The 18,832-nt window shown below is 61.2% G+C and overlaps 1 protein-coding gene across 2 annotated transcripts; it reads left to right on the top strand.

The window, feature by feature from the left end:
• Positions 1 to 232: 232 nt before the first annotated feature.
• On the top strand, positions 233 to 9,372 carry GABRD (gamma-aminobutyric acid type A receptor subunit delta). 2 transcript variants are annotated; one of them, XM_039248290.1, is made up of 9 exons: positions 233 to 339; positions 4,909 to 5,021; positions 5,315 to 5,382; positions 5,478 to 5,698; positions 6,439 to 6,521; positions 6,957 to 7,094; positions 7,731 to 7,886; positions 8,126 to 8,337; positions 8,625 to 9,372. In XM_039248290.1, exons 1-9 carry the CDS (start codon positions 272 to 274, stop codon positions 8,922 to 8,924), a joined length of 1,359 nt encoding a protein of 452 aa, XP_039104221.1. In that variant the 5' UTR covers positions 233 to 271; the 3' UTR covers positions 8,925 to 9,372. The 2 variants fall into 2 exon arrangements, with proteins under 2 accessions (XP_039104221.1, XP_039104220.1); XM_039248289.1 differs by having other exon boundaries at positions 8,123 to 8,337.
• Positions 9,373 to 18,832: the final 9,460 nt, after the last annotated feature.

Here is an 18,832-nt window from a genome sequence, read left to right as displayed (position 1 = left end):
AGCGGCCGGGGCCGGGGAGGGATCCGCGCGGCTCCCGAGCGCGGCGGAGCGCGGCGGCAGGTGGGGGCGGACGGGCGGGGCGGCGGGGGGGGGGCGGCCCGGCTCGGGGCGGGGCGGGCTCCGGGCTCCGCGCTCCGTCCGCCCTCGCGCCCGCGCCGCGCGCCCTCCCCGCTCCCGCCCCGCTGAGCCGCTGCTGCCGGGAAGAACTTCGCGAGCGCCGGCGACCGGCCGGACCCGGCGCCGCCCCCGGTGCAGCGCCCAGGCCGAGGCCATGGACGCGCTGGCCCGGCTGCTGCCCGCGCTCCTGCTGCTCTGCGCGCAGCTGCCGCTCGGCACCAGGTGAGCGAGCCGGGGTTCGCGCTGCGCCCGGGGGCGCCCCTCGGTCTTCCCCCCCCAGCCCCCACCTTCCGTCTACCTCCCCCGTCGACTCCAGCCTTCACCCCCCCCGTGCCCGCCCCCGTCTCCCCGCGAGCGCCTCCCGCCCCCACCCCGGGTCCCCCGCGGGCTCTTCTCCCCGACTCACCGCGCCGCTGCCCTTGGGGCCGCCCCCGGGCGCTGTCCGCCGTCCCGGTGCTGAACCGGCGCCGCCGGGCTGCGCGCGGGCGTGGGAGCCGCTCCTAATCCCCGCCCGGCGCCCGGGCTCGCGTGGGGTCCTCGGCCCCGGCGACCCCTGGCTGCTGGTGCCCTCCCGGCGCCCGGGCTGCGCGCTCCGCACGGCGCGAGCTGCAGGCAGGAAGAGAGGAGCCTCCCCGAGGACACGGGGGAGGAGGCTGCTCCCCTTCCCCGTGGGAGCCGAGCCGCACCGACACGCTTCCGCCGCAGCCCGCAGGGCTGGGGTGGACGACGTGAGGGTTGTGCGTGGTCGTTAGAAAGTTCGGGCCCAGGACGCTGCGGAGTCTCCTTCCAGGGCCCATTTCAGATGGCAGCCACTCAACTCCAGAGTGTGCAGGGGGGAAGCAGCGAGCTGCCTCGGGTGGGGGGCGGTGAGGGGGCGGAGGACTGAGACGACTCAGGATTTCTAACTGCTGGGGGAGGGGAGGAGGGCTCTGTCTCCCCAGGGAAGGACGAGGCTAAGAAGGGCTGTGGCTTCCTCCCTTTGGCTTCTAGGACCCTCCCAATAGGGTCCCCGCCGGCTTCTCTCTTCTCTAGGGACTTGAAGTGGGCTCCAGGTAGAGTGGCACCCCATGTCCGTATCCCAGCCACCTTCCTGGGATTGTGAGGGCCCTTTTTGAAAACCTTTAGTGCGAGGGCTCAGGACCATGGTAGCAAGTAGGGCACCGCCCCCCATGCCCCCCAGCACTCTGGACTTCTGGCCAATCAACTGCTGTTAAAGGCCTTAGAAACTGGAAATGGTTGAACATCAGCCTGTTTGGGCTGTAGGCACTCGGACAGCATGTGACATGGAGGCGGGGGGATGTGGTCAGAATGTCCTTGTTCGCGGCCTCGGGGGCAGAGCCAGGAAGGTCTGGTCTGGCCATGGGGTGGTTCGTGCGGGAGATCACAGGCTATGTCGATCCGACCCCTGTCCTCCGAAGGCTTTGTTCTTTTGTGCAGCTCCATGGCCCCTTTCCCTTTTCCTACTTCAAGGTAACAGGAAGGGCAAAAGCATTGAGGCGTGGCCATGGACGTATGTGCTGGAGGCCTGGGATCAGCTGTTGGTCCAGCACAGCCACGGAGCTGTGATTCTGAAGTCCAAACCGCTCTGAACCCCAAAGTCGTAGCCCAGGTTTGACACCAAAACTCATTTGGTGGCAAAGCCTGTTCTGCCCTGATGTGAGGCTCACTCACCCTACTTTTGGGGCCTGTTTGTACTTTCCTGCTGGGAAATTCTCCAGACCACTCCCGCCCTCACCCCAAGTCCGTATGTACATTATATTGCCTTTTTAAAAACTGAAACGTTCATATCTCTGACTCACATCTGGCTTGGGGTTGGGGGTAATGGCTGTGCCCGTTTGCCTGTGCAGGAAGGCTGCGGGGCCATGGCCCCGGCTGGGAGGAGAGCCTCCGGGCTTCATGGGCCTTGGTGGGTGACCTTCAGACGGTGCAGTGCTGTCGATCAGGGCCTCCTCTCCTGCTGGCTTCCTGTCCCTCTGCCCTCCGCTCCAGAAGCAGGTGGGCAGCCTGCTTTCCCTCCGCTTCCAGGTCCTCACACCCGGAGAGGTTGGGAGCGCGGGGCTGCCTGCCCTGGCTGCGCGGCTCAGGTCAGGTCCTGGGGTCTGGCAGGGAAGTCTCTGCGGAATAAGGAGGAACGTGCTGTGCAGCATTTGTGGGCCGGGTCAGAGCTGTGCCTTCCCTGAGGCTGAAGATCCAGTCGTGTGGCAGGGGCCGGAGCTCGCCGGCTGCACACCCTCGTGGGTGGCCCCCTGGCTGCTGGCACCCCCACCTCCCGGAGAGGCTGTGTGTGCGGCTCCTGCTTTGCCAGCGCTCTGTGCGACTGTCGTGCCATTCCTCTCATCCTTGGTAACTGAGGGGCCGGTGCAGCTGGTACTGCTCCGAGAGCAGACTTGCCAGGGACTGTGGGCTCACGCGCACGCTGGAAGGGTCCTTGCAGGGAAGAGGGCCCCTCTGCCTTGCTCAGCTACACCCGCCTTTCCCCTCTGGCCCCAGGGGCACAGACAAGGACAAGGGTGGACTTGCTTCTCAAGCGGTCAGTGGAGGGAGGGAGGCCTGGTGGCGCCCAAGCAGCTAGGTGCAAGCTGCCAGTGTTTTCCATGGTGCCTGCTACGCTCCGGGAGTTTGAGCGTGTCTCTGAATTTTGCTGTCTGTCTGCACAATGGAAACCCCCACCCTACGCCGTCGTTGGGTTCCAAGGCCACTAGATGAGGCAGAACCTCTCTCCCAAGGTGCTCGTCAGAGTCACCACAACCTCCCCCCACATAGAGTGTGTACCCCGTCCACCCCTTTAACTGCCCACCTGAACTGTGGAGGAAAGCGGGGCCCCCCGGCACCTGGGCAACCATTAGCCCCTCTTCCTTGGATGGCTCTCGAGCAGCCGCTGTGCTGGGTGAGAAGTGACACAGGGCAGGGAGCCTGTCCCCTTCACACCCACTAGGGAAGGCAAAGGCTAGGAAATCCACTGGCATCCTGCCACTTCAAGGCGAGCTTCCTGGCCGGGGGCTTACCCGTGGCCTTGCCTTAAGCCTGGGAGTGGGTGTGGGACCCAGCCGAGGGAAGGGGTGCCTGCCCAAACCACCATCCTGAGGCCCGGGAAGGATGGTGTCTCCCTGCAGCGGGCGACCGCGGCGGCTGGGCCAGTCCAAAAATAAAACCTAATACGAGTCCCTTTATGTCTGATCCTTAGGGTGACCTCCATTTGCATTTTTAATTGTGCTTTACTTGGGGCCAGGACTTCATTCAGTTCCTTCTTGTACTTTGTTACCAAATCACCAGCCTTATCGCCACCCTGGACCGGCTGCTGCCCGGAGGCACCAAGGTGGTCTGGCGGGATAGATCGGGGGGTTGTGAGTTTCCTTAGCTAAGGAGCTCCTGGTTCAACTTCCACCTTCGTCAAAGGGCCAGTGTGTGGAACAGAAGAGGGGCTGGGCACCCAGCTGCTAGTGCTTCCCTAACCCAGGCCGCCTTCCTGGGGTTGGAGAACCCACCTGAGAATACAGTGTCACTACAGATAACACAGGAGTGTTTTTCTTGAATGCCCTCTTGAATGCCCCCCTCACTTCCTGCTTGACTGTGGCTGGGCCTTACCCCATGGGCAGGAGGGGGTGGCTGTGGCCCTTGTAACAAGTGACCACAAACTAGGGGGCTTAAGACCATAGACATTTATTCTTTCCCATCTCTGGAGGCCAGAAGCCCAAGATCAAGTCCGAGGGTAGGGCTGATTCCTTCCGGAGGGTTCTGAGGAGGATCCATTCTGTGCTTCTCTCCAGCTTCTGGTCTTGCCAGGGCGCTTGGCGTCCCCTGGCTGTGGCTGCATCTCTCCAGTCTCTGCCTCTGTTGTCACATGGCCTTCTCCTTGTGTGTCTGCTTTTTCTTCTTATAAGGACACCACTCATTGGATTGAGGGCCACCCTAATCCATCATGGTCTCATCTTCACTGATTAGAGCCCAATTTCCAAATAACGTCTCATTCTGGGGTTCTGGGTGGATGTGAATTGTGGGTGACATAGTTCACCCCAGGATAGGTAAGGACAAGGAGGGGTGTGTAGGTGGAGCTGCTGGGGGGCTTTGGGCAGTCTGGTGTGTACAGGCCACGCGATGCCACGTGTGGAACACCCTGCGGCCCTGCACAGGCTGTCAGTCGGCCTAGCCTGCAGCCACCGGCTGGGGCCCCAGCCGCTCTGGGGTCAGGCTGTGCTCAGGAGCACGTGACAACTGGGGATCTGGGGCCAGGCGTGGGCCTGCCTGAAAGGGCACAGAGGGCAGGAGGTCGGCTACAACGTCTCCGTGGGCCCTTAGCCTTGGCCCTGATCAGGATCGGGACCTCATCCATCCCCTCCCTCTCCCTGCCTTCTCCTTCCTGGTCACACAGCTCTTCTCCCAGGTCACCAATAGGTGACAGGATATTTTGCCGTCAGAGGCTGAAAGGGAGGCCGTGTACCTTGTCAGGGTCCCCCAAGGCTATTCATCCAGGTGGGGGCTCTGGGGCTGGCCACCCTCCTCAGGCCAGGGGTGGAGGGAGGCTGGGGACTCTGTGTGACCTGGCAGGCTCACTCAAGGCCAGGCGGGTGGGCGGAAGCTGAGCAGAGGGGCTGATGGGTAAGGTGGAAGAGTCCTGGCCCTTCTCCTTCGTGGGCTCCCTGTTTCTGGCAGGAGTCACTGGGACTGGCCAGGGCCAGCCTGGAGGGGCTCTCACAGTGGTCGTCCCTGCCCGCCCCTGGCCTCGGTGCCTAGGAAGGGAGCTGGGCTCCATCCCTGGTGCCTTGCCTGTGACCAGTGGCCTTATGTTTCCAGAGCAATGAATGATATTGGGGACTATGTTGGTTCCAATCTGGAGATATCCTGGCTCCCCAACCTGGATGGCTTGATAGAGGGCTATGCTCGCAACTTCCGGCCTGGCATTGGAGGTGAGGGCAGCCAGTGGGGGCACGGGGAGTCTGCTGCATCCAGCTGTGGGGGTGAGCCCTGCTGGCTCCGGGCCCGGCTCCCTCGAGGGGTGTGTCTGTGGTCCCCAAGGGGTGTGTCCCACCTCAACAGTAGCCCCCCACCCCCAGGAGACAGCTGGGAAGGTGGATCTTCTCAGGGTCTCATTGCAGACTTTTGCCAACATGGTCTTCCCTGCAAAACCCTGGCCGACCCCTGTTCTGCCCTCCTGGGCTCTCACTGGGTGGACAGCCTGGCTTCAGCTCCTCCCCTGCAGGGCCTCCTGTGAACGTGGCTCTCGCCATCGAGGTGGCCAGCATCGACCACATCTCGGAGGTGAACATGGTAGGTGCTGGTCTGCCTCTGCCCTGGCCCTGGCTGCAGCCCCCAGGAGAGGAGCGGGGCTGACAGCCGGCGGCCCTTCCCACCTCCCCCTGCAGGAGTACACCATGACCGTGTTCCTGCATCAGAGCTGGCGGGACAGCAGGCTGGCCTACAACCACACCAACGAGACCCTGGGCCTGGACAGCCGCTTCGTGGACAAGCTGTGGCTCCCGGACACCTTCATTGTGAATGCCAAGTCGGCCTGGTTCCACGACGTGACTGTGGAGAACAAGCTTATCCGGCTGCAGCCTGACGGGGTGATCCTGTACAGCATCCGGTGAGCCCTGGAAGTGCCCCCCCCACAAGGCGCTCAGCAGGGAGCCGGATGTGCTCTGGCCTCTGGCGGCGCCCCATACCCCCATACTGCTTAGTAGGGGCAGCCGCAAAGGTGGCCCTGAGAAGCCCCAGGTGCGGCTCTTTGGCCAACACGGTGGCTCTTCGTTTCTTCACGTGGGGGTGAAATTCACATAACAAAATTCACCCTTTGGACGTGAGAGATCCAGTGGCATTCAGCACATTCCCAGTGTTGTGCAAACGTCACGTCTGTCTGATTCCAGAACGTTTTGTTCCCCAGAAAGGAGTCCTCGTGCCCATTGGCACTCACTCTCCATCTGTCGGCCCCACGACCTCACGTTTTCGGATCGAGTGAATCATTCGCCATGTGACCTTCTGTGTCTGCCTTCTGTCCTTTATCTAGCACGGTGTTTTTGAGGGTCGTGGTGTTTACCGGGATGTCATTCCTGTTTACCTTCCACTGCATGGAATCCACTCATCCGTCCGTGAACACTGGACCATTCCCACCTTTCTGGCTATTGTGTGTTGAGCTGTTACGAACATACATATACATGCGCTTGTTTGAACATGTGTTTTCTGACACATGCCTTTTAAAAACAGCATTCGTTGCCAACATTTTAAAGACCAGGAGATTTAAAAAATCTAGGGGGTGGGGCAGGAGGTCCTCAGGATTTCGGGAGCTGGCCTTGCTCCCAGAGGCCTCACCGGCTTGTTATCTGGCAGAATCACCTCCACGGTGGCCTGCGACATGGATCTGGCCAAGTACCCCATGGACGAGCAGGAGTGCATGCTGCATCTGGAGAGCTGTGAGTGCCCCTCGAGGGGCCGTGGCGGGGGCTCTGCTCAGCGACTCTGCTGGGGGGGGAGGGGGCTCAGACCACCAGGGGCCTTTGCAGTTGGCTTGGCTCGGGGACAGGACCCACGGAGCGAGGAGCCTGAGCTGAAGAGAAGGCAGAGAGGGAGCCAGAAGGCCTGGGCAGCCCGGCTCTCTTCCCACAGACGGTGTGCAGCCCAGACAAGGCATGTATTTGTGTCAGTGAGCCAGCATGACAGCCCCCGTGAGTCACCTGGAGATGGCAACCTGCCCCTTCTCCAGCTCTCCTGGCCTGTCCACCTGGCCGAGGTCAGGCATGGCCGCAGGCCTTCTTGACCCTGGCTGGGTCTTCCTGGGCCATCCCCTATTCTCCTCTGCTGGGGGCTGCCAGGGCCCAGGGGACACCCACCTGGGGGCTTTCCTGCAGATGGCTACTCATCCGAGGACATCGTTTACTACTGGTCTGAGAACCAGGAGCAGATCCACGGGCTGAACAAGCTGCAGCTGGCTCAGTTCACCATCACCAGCTACCACTTTGCCACAGAGCTGATGAACTTCAAATCGGGTAATGTGGCTTCTCACAGCCTCTTCCTGTGAGCCTGGCTTGTGGTCTTCTAGCACTTCTAACTAAGCCGTTAGTTAGCTCTGAGGACACAGCTGCAAAACGACTGATGGGCACAGGCTGCCCCTGACCGAGGGACCCAGGACGCCACAGCGTGGATATGGGTCAGGCTTTCTCTGCCTTATTCCTCGGTCCTTTGGTGCTGCCTGCAGGCTCTCAGCGCGTGAGGTTTGGGGGGAACACGAAGGGTGTGGGGCTCACCCGGGGATGCTTTGTCTCCTGACCCCTCCTGTCCATTCCCAGCTCTTACCGCCTGGTCATTGGTGCCAGCGAGCCCAGCTGGCCCTGTTCTTTAGCTCGGCTGTGCACCGAGGCAAGCTGGCCACACTCTGGGAGAGTGCCCTGGGCCAGTGCAGCACCGGATCTTTCTCACCTCCTTTCTCTGGGTGGCCCTGATTCTCTCCCGGGACAAGGCCCAGGGCACAGGAGGCCTCTGATCCATCAGGCTCTGTGGGGGAAGTATGGAAGGCAGGGGTCTGAGGCTTGCAGTGGCCCCCTGTGGCTGCCAAGTCCTCCCTTCCCCCTGGGCGCCACAGTGTATGGGGGGTCAGGTCCCAACAGGGAGTGTTTCTCCTGCAGCTGGTCAGTTCCCGCGGCTCAGCCTGCACTTCCACCTCCGGAGGAATCGGGGTGTCTACATCATCCAGTCCTACATGCCCTCCGTCCTCTTAGTTGCCATGTCCTGGGTCTCCTTCTGGATCAGCCAGGCAGCGGTGCCTGCCAGGGTGTCTCTAGGTACGGGGCCCTGACCTTTCCTCCGAGGGAGCTGGTAAAAGAGTGGGAGCTCAGAAGCCAGACCCCGATCCTGCTAGCCATGAGCCCAAGTTTTGCCTTCCAGCCCCTTGTTCCAAGCTGTCCTGGGCCAGCGGCCAGCCAGGCCTGCTCAGAAGAGTCCCAACTTCACTTGGGCTGGGGGTGGGGGAGGGCAGGGAGATGGCAGGGGCCCCAGCAATGGCACCGCCCATTCCCAGCAGGCATTACCACGGTGCTGACCATGACCACGCTGATGGTGAGTGCCCGTTCCTCCCTCCCACGGGCCTCGGCCATCAAGGCGCTGGACGTGTACTTCTGGATCTGCTACGTCTTTGTGTTTGCTGCCTTGGTGGAGTACGCCTTTGCCCACTTCAATGCTGACTACCGGAAGAAGCAAAAGGCCAAAGTCAAGGTCACAGAGCAGAGAACAGAGGTGAGGCTGAGCCTGTGGGCTCTCGTGTTCAGCACCAAGGACAGCCCCCCATGTCCTCCCCACCCCCGACACAGGGGCAGCCCTGGTGGGGCCCCTCTTCCGGGACCAACTCAGGACCCTCTGCCTACTGCTCTGGATGGGCCACCTGCAGCCCCCAGGCACCGGAGAGCAGGCCCTGCCTGCCGCTGTTCACAGCCACACCTGCCCAGGGACTCAGCCATGGCCCAGGTTGGGGGTCCTGGAGGGGAGCCTGCCCTTGGCTCAGCTCTGCCCCTCCCCCTGTGCAGATGGACGTGAAGAATGCCATCGTGCTCTTCTCCCTTTCGGCTGCCGGCGTCACCCAGGAGCTGGCAGTGTCCCGCCGGCGCTGCCGCACACCTGGGAACCTCATGGGCTCCTACAGGTGTGTGGAGATGGAGACGGGGGAGGCCAAGAAGCAGGGGGGGCGCCGCTCAGGGGGCCAGAGAGGCCTTCGTGGGCTTTTCAAGCCCATCGATGCAGACACCATCGACATCTACGCCCGCGCAGTGTTCCCTGCAGCCTTCGTGGCGGTCAACGTCGTCTACTGGGCAGCCTACGCCATGTGAGGCGGCAGGCGGGCTTCCCCTGTCCTGGAGCCCGTGGCTACTGAGAGAAAGGCTCTCGGGCTGATCCGCCCGTTCTGTCTGTTTCGAAGGGGGCATAACAACAGGCCTCAAAAAACAAGGGAGGAAAGCCTTGGCCTCCCCGAGCACCCCAGGCTCTGTCCCCGCCGTCACCTGGAAGACTACCCGGGGGCTCTCCTGCAGACCCTCCCACCCCGCTCCTCCTTAGCGGCAGAGCCGGCCTGACCCAAGGCTGAGCCAGGCAGGCTCACGGCCCTTGGGAACCTATGCATTTGACTCAGAAAACAATCCTGATTCTAGGCACTTGCTCTGCGGGCTTGGGACCAGGTCATGAGAGGAGACTGGCGGTGCTACTTTCTTAGTGAAATGGTGGAGAAGGGCATCCATGGGCCTTGGTCCCAGCATGAAATAAAACAAAGCGTTTGACTGCTGGCTGCATTCTCTGTTGCTGCGGCTGGGCTGCGGCTGCGCCCTGGGCTGCTGAGAGCTGTGTGCCAGAGGCGAGCCATGTGGTCACGTCCTTGGGCGTCGGTGGGAGGGGCCGAGACGCAGGGACCTGGAGAGGCTTGGGGAGTCATACACCTCTCCCCCCACCACCACTTAGTCTCTTGGGCCCACGGCCAGGGTGCCACTACACTGCCTTCTCAGACATGGTGATGGCTAAAGGGAGGTCACTAAGTCCCCAGTCCCCACCACGGACATGGGGTGATACAGTTGCAGCAGGGTGATGGGGGTCATCGGTCACTGGAGATCTGAAAGGCAGCTCTTAATAAGGGGTCCAGGTTTTCCACGGCACCAAAGCGGAGCCAGCCGTCACACTCAGAGGAAGCGGCTGCAGGCAGTGGGGGGATCAGACCGCTCTGCAGTCGCTGTGGAGCCCAGAGCACTGGCTGCTGTGGACAAGGTCGGCCAGGTCCATGCCGTGCTGTGCTTGGGGAGGCAGCCGGGCAGCTGCCCTGCTGGCCCCGCGGTGCCCTCCTGGTGGGCCCCAGCCCAGGCCACCTCAAGGGGAGCATGACGGTGACTTTGTGTGAACAGCGCTCGGTGAATCAGGGGGCCCTGCCATCCGCCTCCAGCCTGCACAGGCTGCCCAGGGGTCTGCAGCATCTCGAGGCCATGGGGACGGGATGCTAGCGGATGGCCACTCACAAAGGGCCAGTGGACCATTGAAGCCCAGGTGCTGCAGCACAGGGTGCAGGGAAGCCGCTCCCAGGGGACCAGGCTGTGTCCAAGGGCAGAGGAGGGAACTGGCCCACCTGCCCAAACCACAACCCGTGATCAGCACCTCCACTTCCTCCCCTCCCCCTCCCTCCCCCTCCTCCTCCTGCACCTGCACCTCCTCTTCCCCCCTCCCTCTCCCTCCTCCCCTCCGCCTCCTCCTCCCGCACCTACACCTCCTCTCCCTCCCCCTGCTCCCCTCCTCCTCCTCCCCTCCTCCTCCCCCTTTTCCACCTCCACACCTACCTCCCCCTCCTCCCCTCCTCCACCCACGCCTGCACCTCTCCTCCCCCTCCTCCTCCTCCCCCTCCCCCTCCTCCCCCTCCAGCTCCAAGGCCCTTTACCTCCTAAACACCTCCTGGTACCAGGCTGCCACTTTGGGCCCCTACTCCGAAGGACTAGGCTTCAGAGCTTGGTAGAGTCATCCGGGGCGTGGGGTGGCCCCCGGAGCAAGACCTCCAGCATCCACTGTGACCAGAAGCTGCAAAGGGAGTGGACTTGGGAGCAAGCAGAGAGCAGGTGGCTCGTGAGCAACAAAGCTTGGATCTGGGTCAGTGGGGATCCAGCCGCCTCTGGACAGCAGGGGGTTCAGGGGCAGCCGCACGTGGCCAACTCCACAGACCAGGACAGTGACGCCCAAGGGCAGCGGTCCCTTCCTCCCTCACCACCTCGACACCCTCCGGTCTACATGACCCCGTGCAGGGTCGCGGCTCCCCTCCTCCCTGGAACCTGGAGAGCTGCCGGGGGTGAGGCATTCAAGCCCCAGATGGTGCGCAGAAGGCACCCGCCGGGCTCCAGGGCTGCCCGCTCTCCCCTGGACACGACCAGGGTCCTGTGCCAAGTCCTGCGTTCCACCAAGGCAGGGCCCCCAGGCGACGTGCAGGGAGGTTCGGGCTCATGGAGCTGCGGGCTCCCCCACACGCAAGCCCCCTGCTGCGGGGACCCGGCCCCCCCCCATGCCCGCCTCTCCTCACCCTCCCTGCACCCTGCAGGCTGCCCTCTTTCTGCTGCACTTACCCACAGGGAGCTATTTAAAGCCGGCCTTTGTGACTGCCTCGGGCACCCACGCGGCGAGGCCCACCCGGGCAGGAGCCTTCGCCTGGTTCCGCAACCAGCAATCACTCCCTCCAGGCTGCAGGCTGCTATTTCTGCCCACATATTTACAGGCCAGAAAAAAGGGACGGGAAGGGCTGGTGCTTTTTAAACGCCGAGTTCTATTCCGGTGGTGATGACATGGGCAGATTGAAGGCCCAGGCGGATCAGGGTTTGCAGCTGAGCGGGGCCAGCTTGGGAAGGGGGTGTCAGCAGTTCCTGTGACAGAGGCACCTGGGCCCGGGGTGGGGCGGGGAGCTTGCCTCCAGATGCGCCTCGTTGCAGCACCGGCAGTTTTCGGGGGCTGGTGGCTTCCTGGTCCATTGTCTCTGGTGGAGACTGGAGAGCCTGTTGCCAATACAGACCCTGAGATGCTTCCCCGCGGCCTGGGCCGGAGGGGCGGGGGTTGGGGCAGGGCCAGCCTGACGGTGCAGAAGCAGAGCCTGGGACAAGGACTTCGGTGCAGGGCCCTTATTTTGGAGAGATTACTTTCCTGGGGCTGCTGCAGACCGAGGGCTCAAAACAACAGAAATCTACACTCTCACAGCCCGGAGGCCAGGCTTCGAGGCCGAGGCGTCGGCAGGACTTGTCTCCTCCGGATGCTGTGGGGGGGTCTGTCCCAGCGTCCTTCCCGGCTCCTGGTGCTGCCGGACCCCCCCACCCCGTCCCGGCCCCCCAGCCTCCACGGCCAGCACCGCGAATCCTCTGCGTGTTCTCGTCTTATGGAGGCACCGTCATGGGATTTAGGGACCCTTAATGCAGTTTGACTTCATCTTAACTAATTATAGCTGCAAAAGGCCTTACTTCCAAATAAGGACTGGATAGACATGAATTGGGGCGGGGGACGCTGTGTCAGCCCGTGCAGGGGGAGATGTCCCAGAGGATGCGGGAAAGCCGGCCAGGTGCTTACAGCCTGGAGCACTGAGGCCCCTGCCCCGCTGGGAGCCCGCGCCCCACACGTGGAGCGCTCTCTGAATTGTCCTGTTGCAGCACGAGGGGTTGGGGCATCTCCACCACCTCGCGCCCAGGCCGCCCTGCCTGCAAGCCCGGGACAGCCCTGCCACCCCCTGGAAAGTGCTTGCCGTGGGTGCAGGGCAGGGGCGGGGAGTCGCCTCTGCAGAGCTCACTTTGTATGTAACTTTTTCACCCTTGAGACTCACTTGACCCTAAGCCAAAATGGCCCATTCTCACTGTCTGCCGGACAGCCTGTGTGCCCACTCAGCAGTGGCGGGCATATCTGCGTGCATCGCTGTGCCACGTCCTGTGGCTGCTGCCGTGGTCCTGGTGGGTTCTGGGGCCCAGTCTCATTTTGGGAGCTGCTTCTCGTGGGGCGAATGGTCCTCTGGTGTGGCCTTGCTCCAGGATCCTGAGGGCCCAGTACACCCTCCGATGGGGCCCCCCAGGGACCCGCCACAGGCCTCTCGAGCACCCGGGACTTCCGGCCCGAAGGCCCCAGAGACAGGGAGCTCGCACCCAGCCTGGCCCTGCTGCTCGCTGCTCTCCACGCCCCGCTCAGAGCACCCCGAGTGTGGTGTCGGTTCCAAGAAGCCTGCCAGGCACCGAGCGATGTGCAGCAGGGAATATTCCAGTACGAGCCAGGCCATCAAAACTTCCCCTGCAGAGCCCAGGGCCCCTGTACGGTTTCTCTGTCTTCTGGCAAGTGGGCACCTCACTAGGGCATACAGAGCACTGGCCACTTCCTGGACACCAGGTCCAATGAACAGAATATCTTCAAGAAGGTGGACCCAGGAGGAGGGCACATCGATGGCACCATTCGAGGTCCCGTGCGCCATATTGTTACCGTGCAGGAGAGCTAGTCTGGCTGGAGAGCACGATGGTGGGTGTGAATGGCTGTCTGGCCTGCACGAGGGCCACCTGTGGTCAGTCCTTCTCATCGACTCGATCCGCACCCCAGGGAGGGGGGGCTGCGCTGGGCAAAGCCAGACACCATACCCTGCACCACAGGGCGCTGCTGCCGCCCTCCTGGCTCGCTCAGAGCCGACACCAGTGAACTGAATGGGAATATGGGGAAGGGGCGCCACTCCCGAACCCCTTGTGTCTTTGAGGTTGACATTGACATCCGTACTTCCACCTGGACGGAGGCAGACTTCTGAGTTACCCTCCCTGTGGGGGTGGGGGGGGGTTGAGGGCAGCTTCAGGCTTCAGCTTGACTTTAACACAGGGCTCTCGACCCACGGGACAGGGAAAAACGAGGGGACTCTGGCAGTTGCCAAGTCCGTCCACACAGGATGAACGTGGGGACGAGGGAGTGACCACAGGATGCGTCCACAAACCCACTGCATCGAGCGTGAGGTGGACACGGGCCAGGACTCCGTTCGTCCCTCGACATGCATGAGGCTTCATGCTAACAGCTGGGTGCAGTTTGGACATTTGGTCTCCTGAGATCATTGTCAGTTCACACCCTGTATCCAAAAGTCCTTCGAAATTGTGGGTGCCATTTGTCCAGGGTATAGTTACTTTGAGAGGCGGCAGGAAGTCTAGGGGAATCCTTAGCGCGTGTGCGTGTGTGGTGGCGTAGAGCCCTTCTGGGAGGAGACCTGGATAGACATGGATTGTTGTTGAGAGCCTCTCTCCAACGACAGTTGTCTCGAATGAGAACTGGTTCAGGTCCGGACATGAGACCAGAAGTCACGGTTTCCTGTAGTGGCTGCTGACACCAGCCTTCTGCGCCCCAGCACTTGATCGTTCCTATTCATACACGTCAAGCGGGGCCCCAGTTAGCTGCTCACCCATCCCCCAGGGACACCACGGACTCCCGCGGGTGCCCGGCTTCCCATCAGACCCTCGTCCCCTCGTTCCTTTGCCCCTAATGATCACGTGCAGCCACCCTGTCCCGTTTCAGAGCCCACGCTGGCATTTCCTCCTGCTAACACTGGCCACGCACATCAGCCACTGCTGAGCTTCTTGGTGACGCCCGCGCCCTTCCTTGACGCTTCAGTGAGCGGCATGTCTTCCAGCCCCTCCTGGGGACCCAGTAAGGTGGTGGTTCCTGCGGAGTCGTTCCAGTGGGCCCACCCCCTCCCCCCAGCCTCGGGCCCACCTCCTCCCAAGGTGTTCAGTGTCTCCCCCTCAAATGGACAGGCCACCATCGTGTCCCAGCTCCAAGTGTGTTGGGGCTTGGCTCCACTCTGCTCCCCCCACCAAGACCCTCTGCTGCCCCAAGTCCTATACTCCACAGCCCCCACCCAGCCTTCCTCAGAACTGCTCCCACGCATGAGGTCCGGGTCCCGCGGGTTCGTTTCGGCCACGAGCTGGGGTCCCTCCGCTATGCCCTCCAGTCGTGGTCACACCAAGCCTGGTGTCGGTGTGGGTGCAGGGAGGGAAGGCGGGGTGGGCTGTGAAGAGGGCAAGCGTAATGGGTGGAAGGATTTAAGTCCTCAGCCCCGGTACCTGTGAGTGCGATGCTGTTTGGAAGCAGGGCCTCTGAAGATGTAATTAGGATGCAGGTGGAGACGAGGTCACGCTGGGTTGGGGGGCGTCCTAAATTCAACCACTGGTGTCCCCCTGTGGGAGACAAAGGGCCGTGTAAAGACAGAGACAGAGGTTGGACTGATGTGTCTAGAAGCCAAGGGTCACCGAGGCCTAAGGGCAACGCGGGAAGCCGGGGGAGGGGCAAGGCCCAGACCCCCCCCCCCGGAGCCTCCAGGAAGACCGGCCTGCTGGCCCCCAGACTGTGAGACAGTCAAGTTCAAGCCCCACGGTCTATGGTCAATCGTTAGAGCAGCGCCGGAAAACTAATACAAGAAACACCTTCCAGGAACCTCCTGAGATGCGAGATTCTCTGGGACCCCTCCGGCACGCGGAACACGAGGTTCCCAGGCGGATTCACTCGTAATGACCACAAACCTGGCCTCAGGTCCTACGCCTTCCATCCGGCCCCGGATCCTGGCACAGGGGACCTGTCAAGGCCACTCGTCGTTCTTCTCTGGGATCTGCCACCCTTATGATTGCATCTTGGGCCTAATTTTCTTTTTAAAAAAAATTTTTTTTAAATGTTTTATTTATTTCTAGGAGAGAGAGAGAGACAGGGGAGGGTCAGAGAGAGAGGGAGTCACAGACTCTGAAATAGGCTCCAGGCTCTGAGCTGGCAGCCAGCACAGAGCCCCACGCGGGGCTCGAACCCATGAACCACGAGATCACGACCTAAGCAAAGTTGGACGCTTAACCGACTAAGCCACCCAGGCTCCCCATCTTGGGCCTAATTTTCTGCACCACCTGTCCTCTGGCTGGAGGCAGCAAGGCTCCTTTAAATGCGTGGACTTCCTGGCTTTCCCAGCAGGACGCCCTCCCTGTCACCACACTAGTGAGGGACCTGGCCGCACGCGCATGTCTGGTACCTGAACGCAGAGTCTGCTGCGAGCTCCCATGCACGTGGCCCCTGAGAAGGGAGGTGGCCGTGAGCCAGTCAGGAGAGACAGAAAGGATGAAAAAGGCGTGGGGTCCGTGGTCCTGAGCTGGATGCTTCCGTGCACGGCAATGTCACCTGCACCTCCCTGGAGGCCCTCTGAGGGGCCACAAAGATAGAACCATCTTTTTTTTTTTAATGTTTTATTTATTTCTAGGAGAGAGAGAGAGACAGCGTGAGCAGGGGAGGGTCAGAGAGAGAGGGAGACACAGAATCCTAAGATAGGCTCCAAGCTCTGAGCTGTCAGCACAGAGCCCGACGCGGGGCTTGAACCCACGAACCGTGACATCATGACCTGAGCCAAAGTCGGACGCTCAACCGACTGAGCCCCCCAGGCGCCCCTAGAACCATCTTTTAAGGATTAGTCAGTTCCCATGCCCCAGTGTTTGGCAACTGCCTCCAGGGGTAGTGACTTCCCGCCCTTCCAGGCTGCCGTGGGCTGAACGTGTCAAAGTCCTGGGGCAGAACGGTGATGGCGGCAAGGAGAGCACCGGGGACAGGACATGGCCCACGGCTTGAGGAGCGCCCACCCCTTTGCTCTGAAGTTAGAGGTGAGCCCAGGGCACCAAAAGCACCTATGACCAAGAAGTTAGGGATTTTCAGTATAATAGATGTAGCCACTGCTGGGGGTGGGGGGGCAGGTAAATGTGCTTTTCTCTCTCTCTTGCCTTTCTGAGTATGACTTCCCCTCGGTCCCATGATGTAGTTGCTAGGAGTGTGGGCTCTGGGGTGACATTGGTAGCACTTCCTGTCTATATAACCTTGGGCAAGTTATTTAACATCTCAGGGCCTCTACATCCTCATCTGTAAAATGGGATAATGATGGTACAGGACTGTCGTAAGGAGTAACTAGTATCATCATTAATAAAAAGCACTTAGGGGCACCTGGATGGCTGAGTCTTTTAAACGTTGGACTATGGCTCAGATTATGATCTTACAGCTCCTGAGTTCAAGCCCCATGTCGGGCTCTGTGCTGACAGCTCAGAGCCTGGAGCTGCTTCAGATTTTGTGTCTCCCTCTCTGTCTGCCCCTCCCCCACTTGCATTCCCTCTCTCTTTCTCAAAAATAAACATTTAATATTTTAAATAGATAAATTAATTAAATAAAACAAAAAGCACTTAGAACAGTGCCTGATAATTTCATACTACTTAGTAAATGTTATTATTTTTTATTGGTTGGTCCAAGGCACCCACCCTGCCTGGTTTGAGGAGTGATTAGCTTTGCTAAAGGAGAAATGCAAAGAGAAAGGCAGAGTTACTATTTGGGTTTCGATATTCAAAATAGGATTTGTAGCAAGAAAATAGCCTTGCAATCCAGCTGTGCCTTGGAAATTTCCTAAACTCTTTAAGCTCCCATTCGGCACAGGAAGGGTAATTCGAGGCGACTCAGATTTACTCCTCACCGTGGAGCAGCGCAGGCTCCAAGGTCTGCTGTCGGGGGCGGGCGTAGGGTTGATCCTGAGAAAAGGGGAAAGCCCACTTCTCCTGGCCCAGGGGCCGCAGGAAGAAGGCATACGGGGGGGAGGAGGAGGGAGTTCCCACAGGCTCCCAGGAGCCGACTGCACATCCAACTCCAAGTTCAGTGACTTCACACCATGGAATTTAGTAAACACTGTAATCAGGGCTCTGATTTTCAGACAGCTGGTGTACCTGAATGGCATGTGCCGTGTGCCGCGCCAGGGGAAGAGGGACCCAGCAGGGGCACGCCTGCGCCCTTTCTAAACTCAACACAGTTAAGAGTGGGGAGGGCGTAGTGGGGTCAGACAGAGCAGGTGTCCAGCCTGCTCTCCTGAGCCTCTGGGGTGCCCGCCTGCGCGGCCCTGCGGCTGGGTGGATGACCCTAGGACAGGCTGGGGCTCCCCCAGACCAAGGAAACCAGGCAGAGGCTTGCAGGAGTCGGTGACCAGCAGCGTGAGGGAGGCCTGCTGGGCCCAGCGGAGTCCGGAAGCAGCACCACAGTTTCCCACTGGGAGACGTTTCTACGCATCTCTGCGTTTCTGCACATCTTGTTGGCAAGATGCCAACCGCCTTTTGCTCTGGACAATCCCTTCAAGGACCTTTGTTGAGCCAACAGCTTGGAATTATCTCCCTCCTGAGAAAGGGCAGAGTGTTCTCTGCCCATAATCTGGGTTCTCTGAGCTCAGGGTTCGGTTCCTAGAACGGAATCCCTGTGTGTGCAGGGCCCTCCTGGGCCACCCGTGTTCTCCTGAGGGACTTGGGCACGAGCGGACTGATGCCAAGCCACTGGTGCCCGTGCCACTCTCTGTGCCGTGAGTATAAGGTCTCTCGTCTCCGAACCAGGATTCATGGCTTCTGTCACCAATGGCTCACAGTCCCAGGAAATCGCTCAGCTGTGGGTGCAGACAGGATGCCCAGGTGGGGGCTGACTGCTCTCACCTTGCAGGCCTCGGGCCAGTCACCCAGACAGGGTCACTGCCGTGGGCGAGCATCAGCCCTTCCCACCACACCCAGACACATCTCTGTGGCGGGAGGCGAGTGCGTACAGATGAGGGACACTGGGCAGAAGCTAAGAGGCTGCCTGAATCAATGGTTCACACGAACGTTTTAGGTGCCCCCCCCCCTCCGGCGGCCGAGAGGGCGGGGCTCTCGAGGAAGGTGGGAGAAGACGGAGGTGAAGGTACAGGAGCAGCATGCTCTTCCCTGCCAGGTTGTCAAACCCCCCCCCCCCCCGGAAGTCTCTGGGAAGTGGCTGAGAGCTGCCCCAGGCCGCCAGAGCAGAGGGGGCTCCCTGGGACCCGGCTTTGCCCCTTGGGCTGAGACATGTTCCGGTGAACAGAGCCACAAAGACAGCCTGCCGTTTCCTGAGAGCTGTGCTCTCCACGGTCGTCCCCTCCCACCTGCAGAGTCCCACGTCCCAGGGGAAGACTGTGAGGGCCAGGGAGGCGAGACAGAGCTCCTGGCCACGTGGCGGGAAGGATCCGTGTCTCCAAGTCCTGAGAGTCTCCCGGGCCAGGGCCTCCTGCCTTCCTGAGCCAGGTCACCAGGCTCCACCCTGAAAGGGCCTCACCCCTGCACGTACCACTCCATTTGGAAACATCTGGGGGCCCATCCTTCCAGGGCCTTCTCGGATGGCCCCTCCCAGGGGCGCCTGGACGCACAAGCATCTGGATGGGGCAGCCATGGGCTTCAGGTCC

Source organism: Hyaena hyaena, unplaced genomic scaffold, assembly GCF_003009895.1.
Source record: "Hyaena hyaena isolate Hyena2069 unplaced genomic scaffold, ASM300989v1 scaffold_308, whole genome shotgun sequence".
NCBI classification, from domain to species: domain Eukaryota; kingdom Metazoa; phylum Chordata; class Mammalia; order Carnivora; family Hyaenidae; genus Hyaena; species Hyaena hyaena.
Note: the sequence above shows the minus strand (reverse complement) of the source record. Positions and strands in the feature narration are given on the sequence as shown.

Coding starts and splice junctions, on each gene's coding strand:
- GABRD (XM_039248289.1), top strand. CDS start 272: ATGGACGCGCTGGCCCGGCTGCTGCCCGCGCTCCTGCTGCTCTGCGCG. Junction 5,022..5,314: donor CTTCCGGCCTGGCATTGGAG/GTGAGGGCAGCC, acceptor CCTCCCCTGCAG/GGCCTCCTGTGAACGTGGCT. Junction 7,095..7,730: donor GCTGATGAACTTCAAATCGG/GTAATGTGGCTT, acceptor TTTCTCCTGCAG/CTGGTCAGTTCCCGCGGCTC.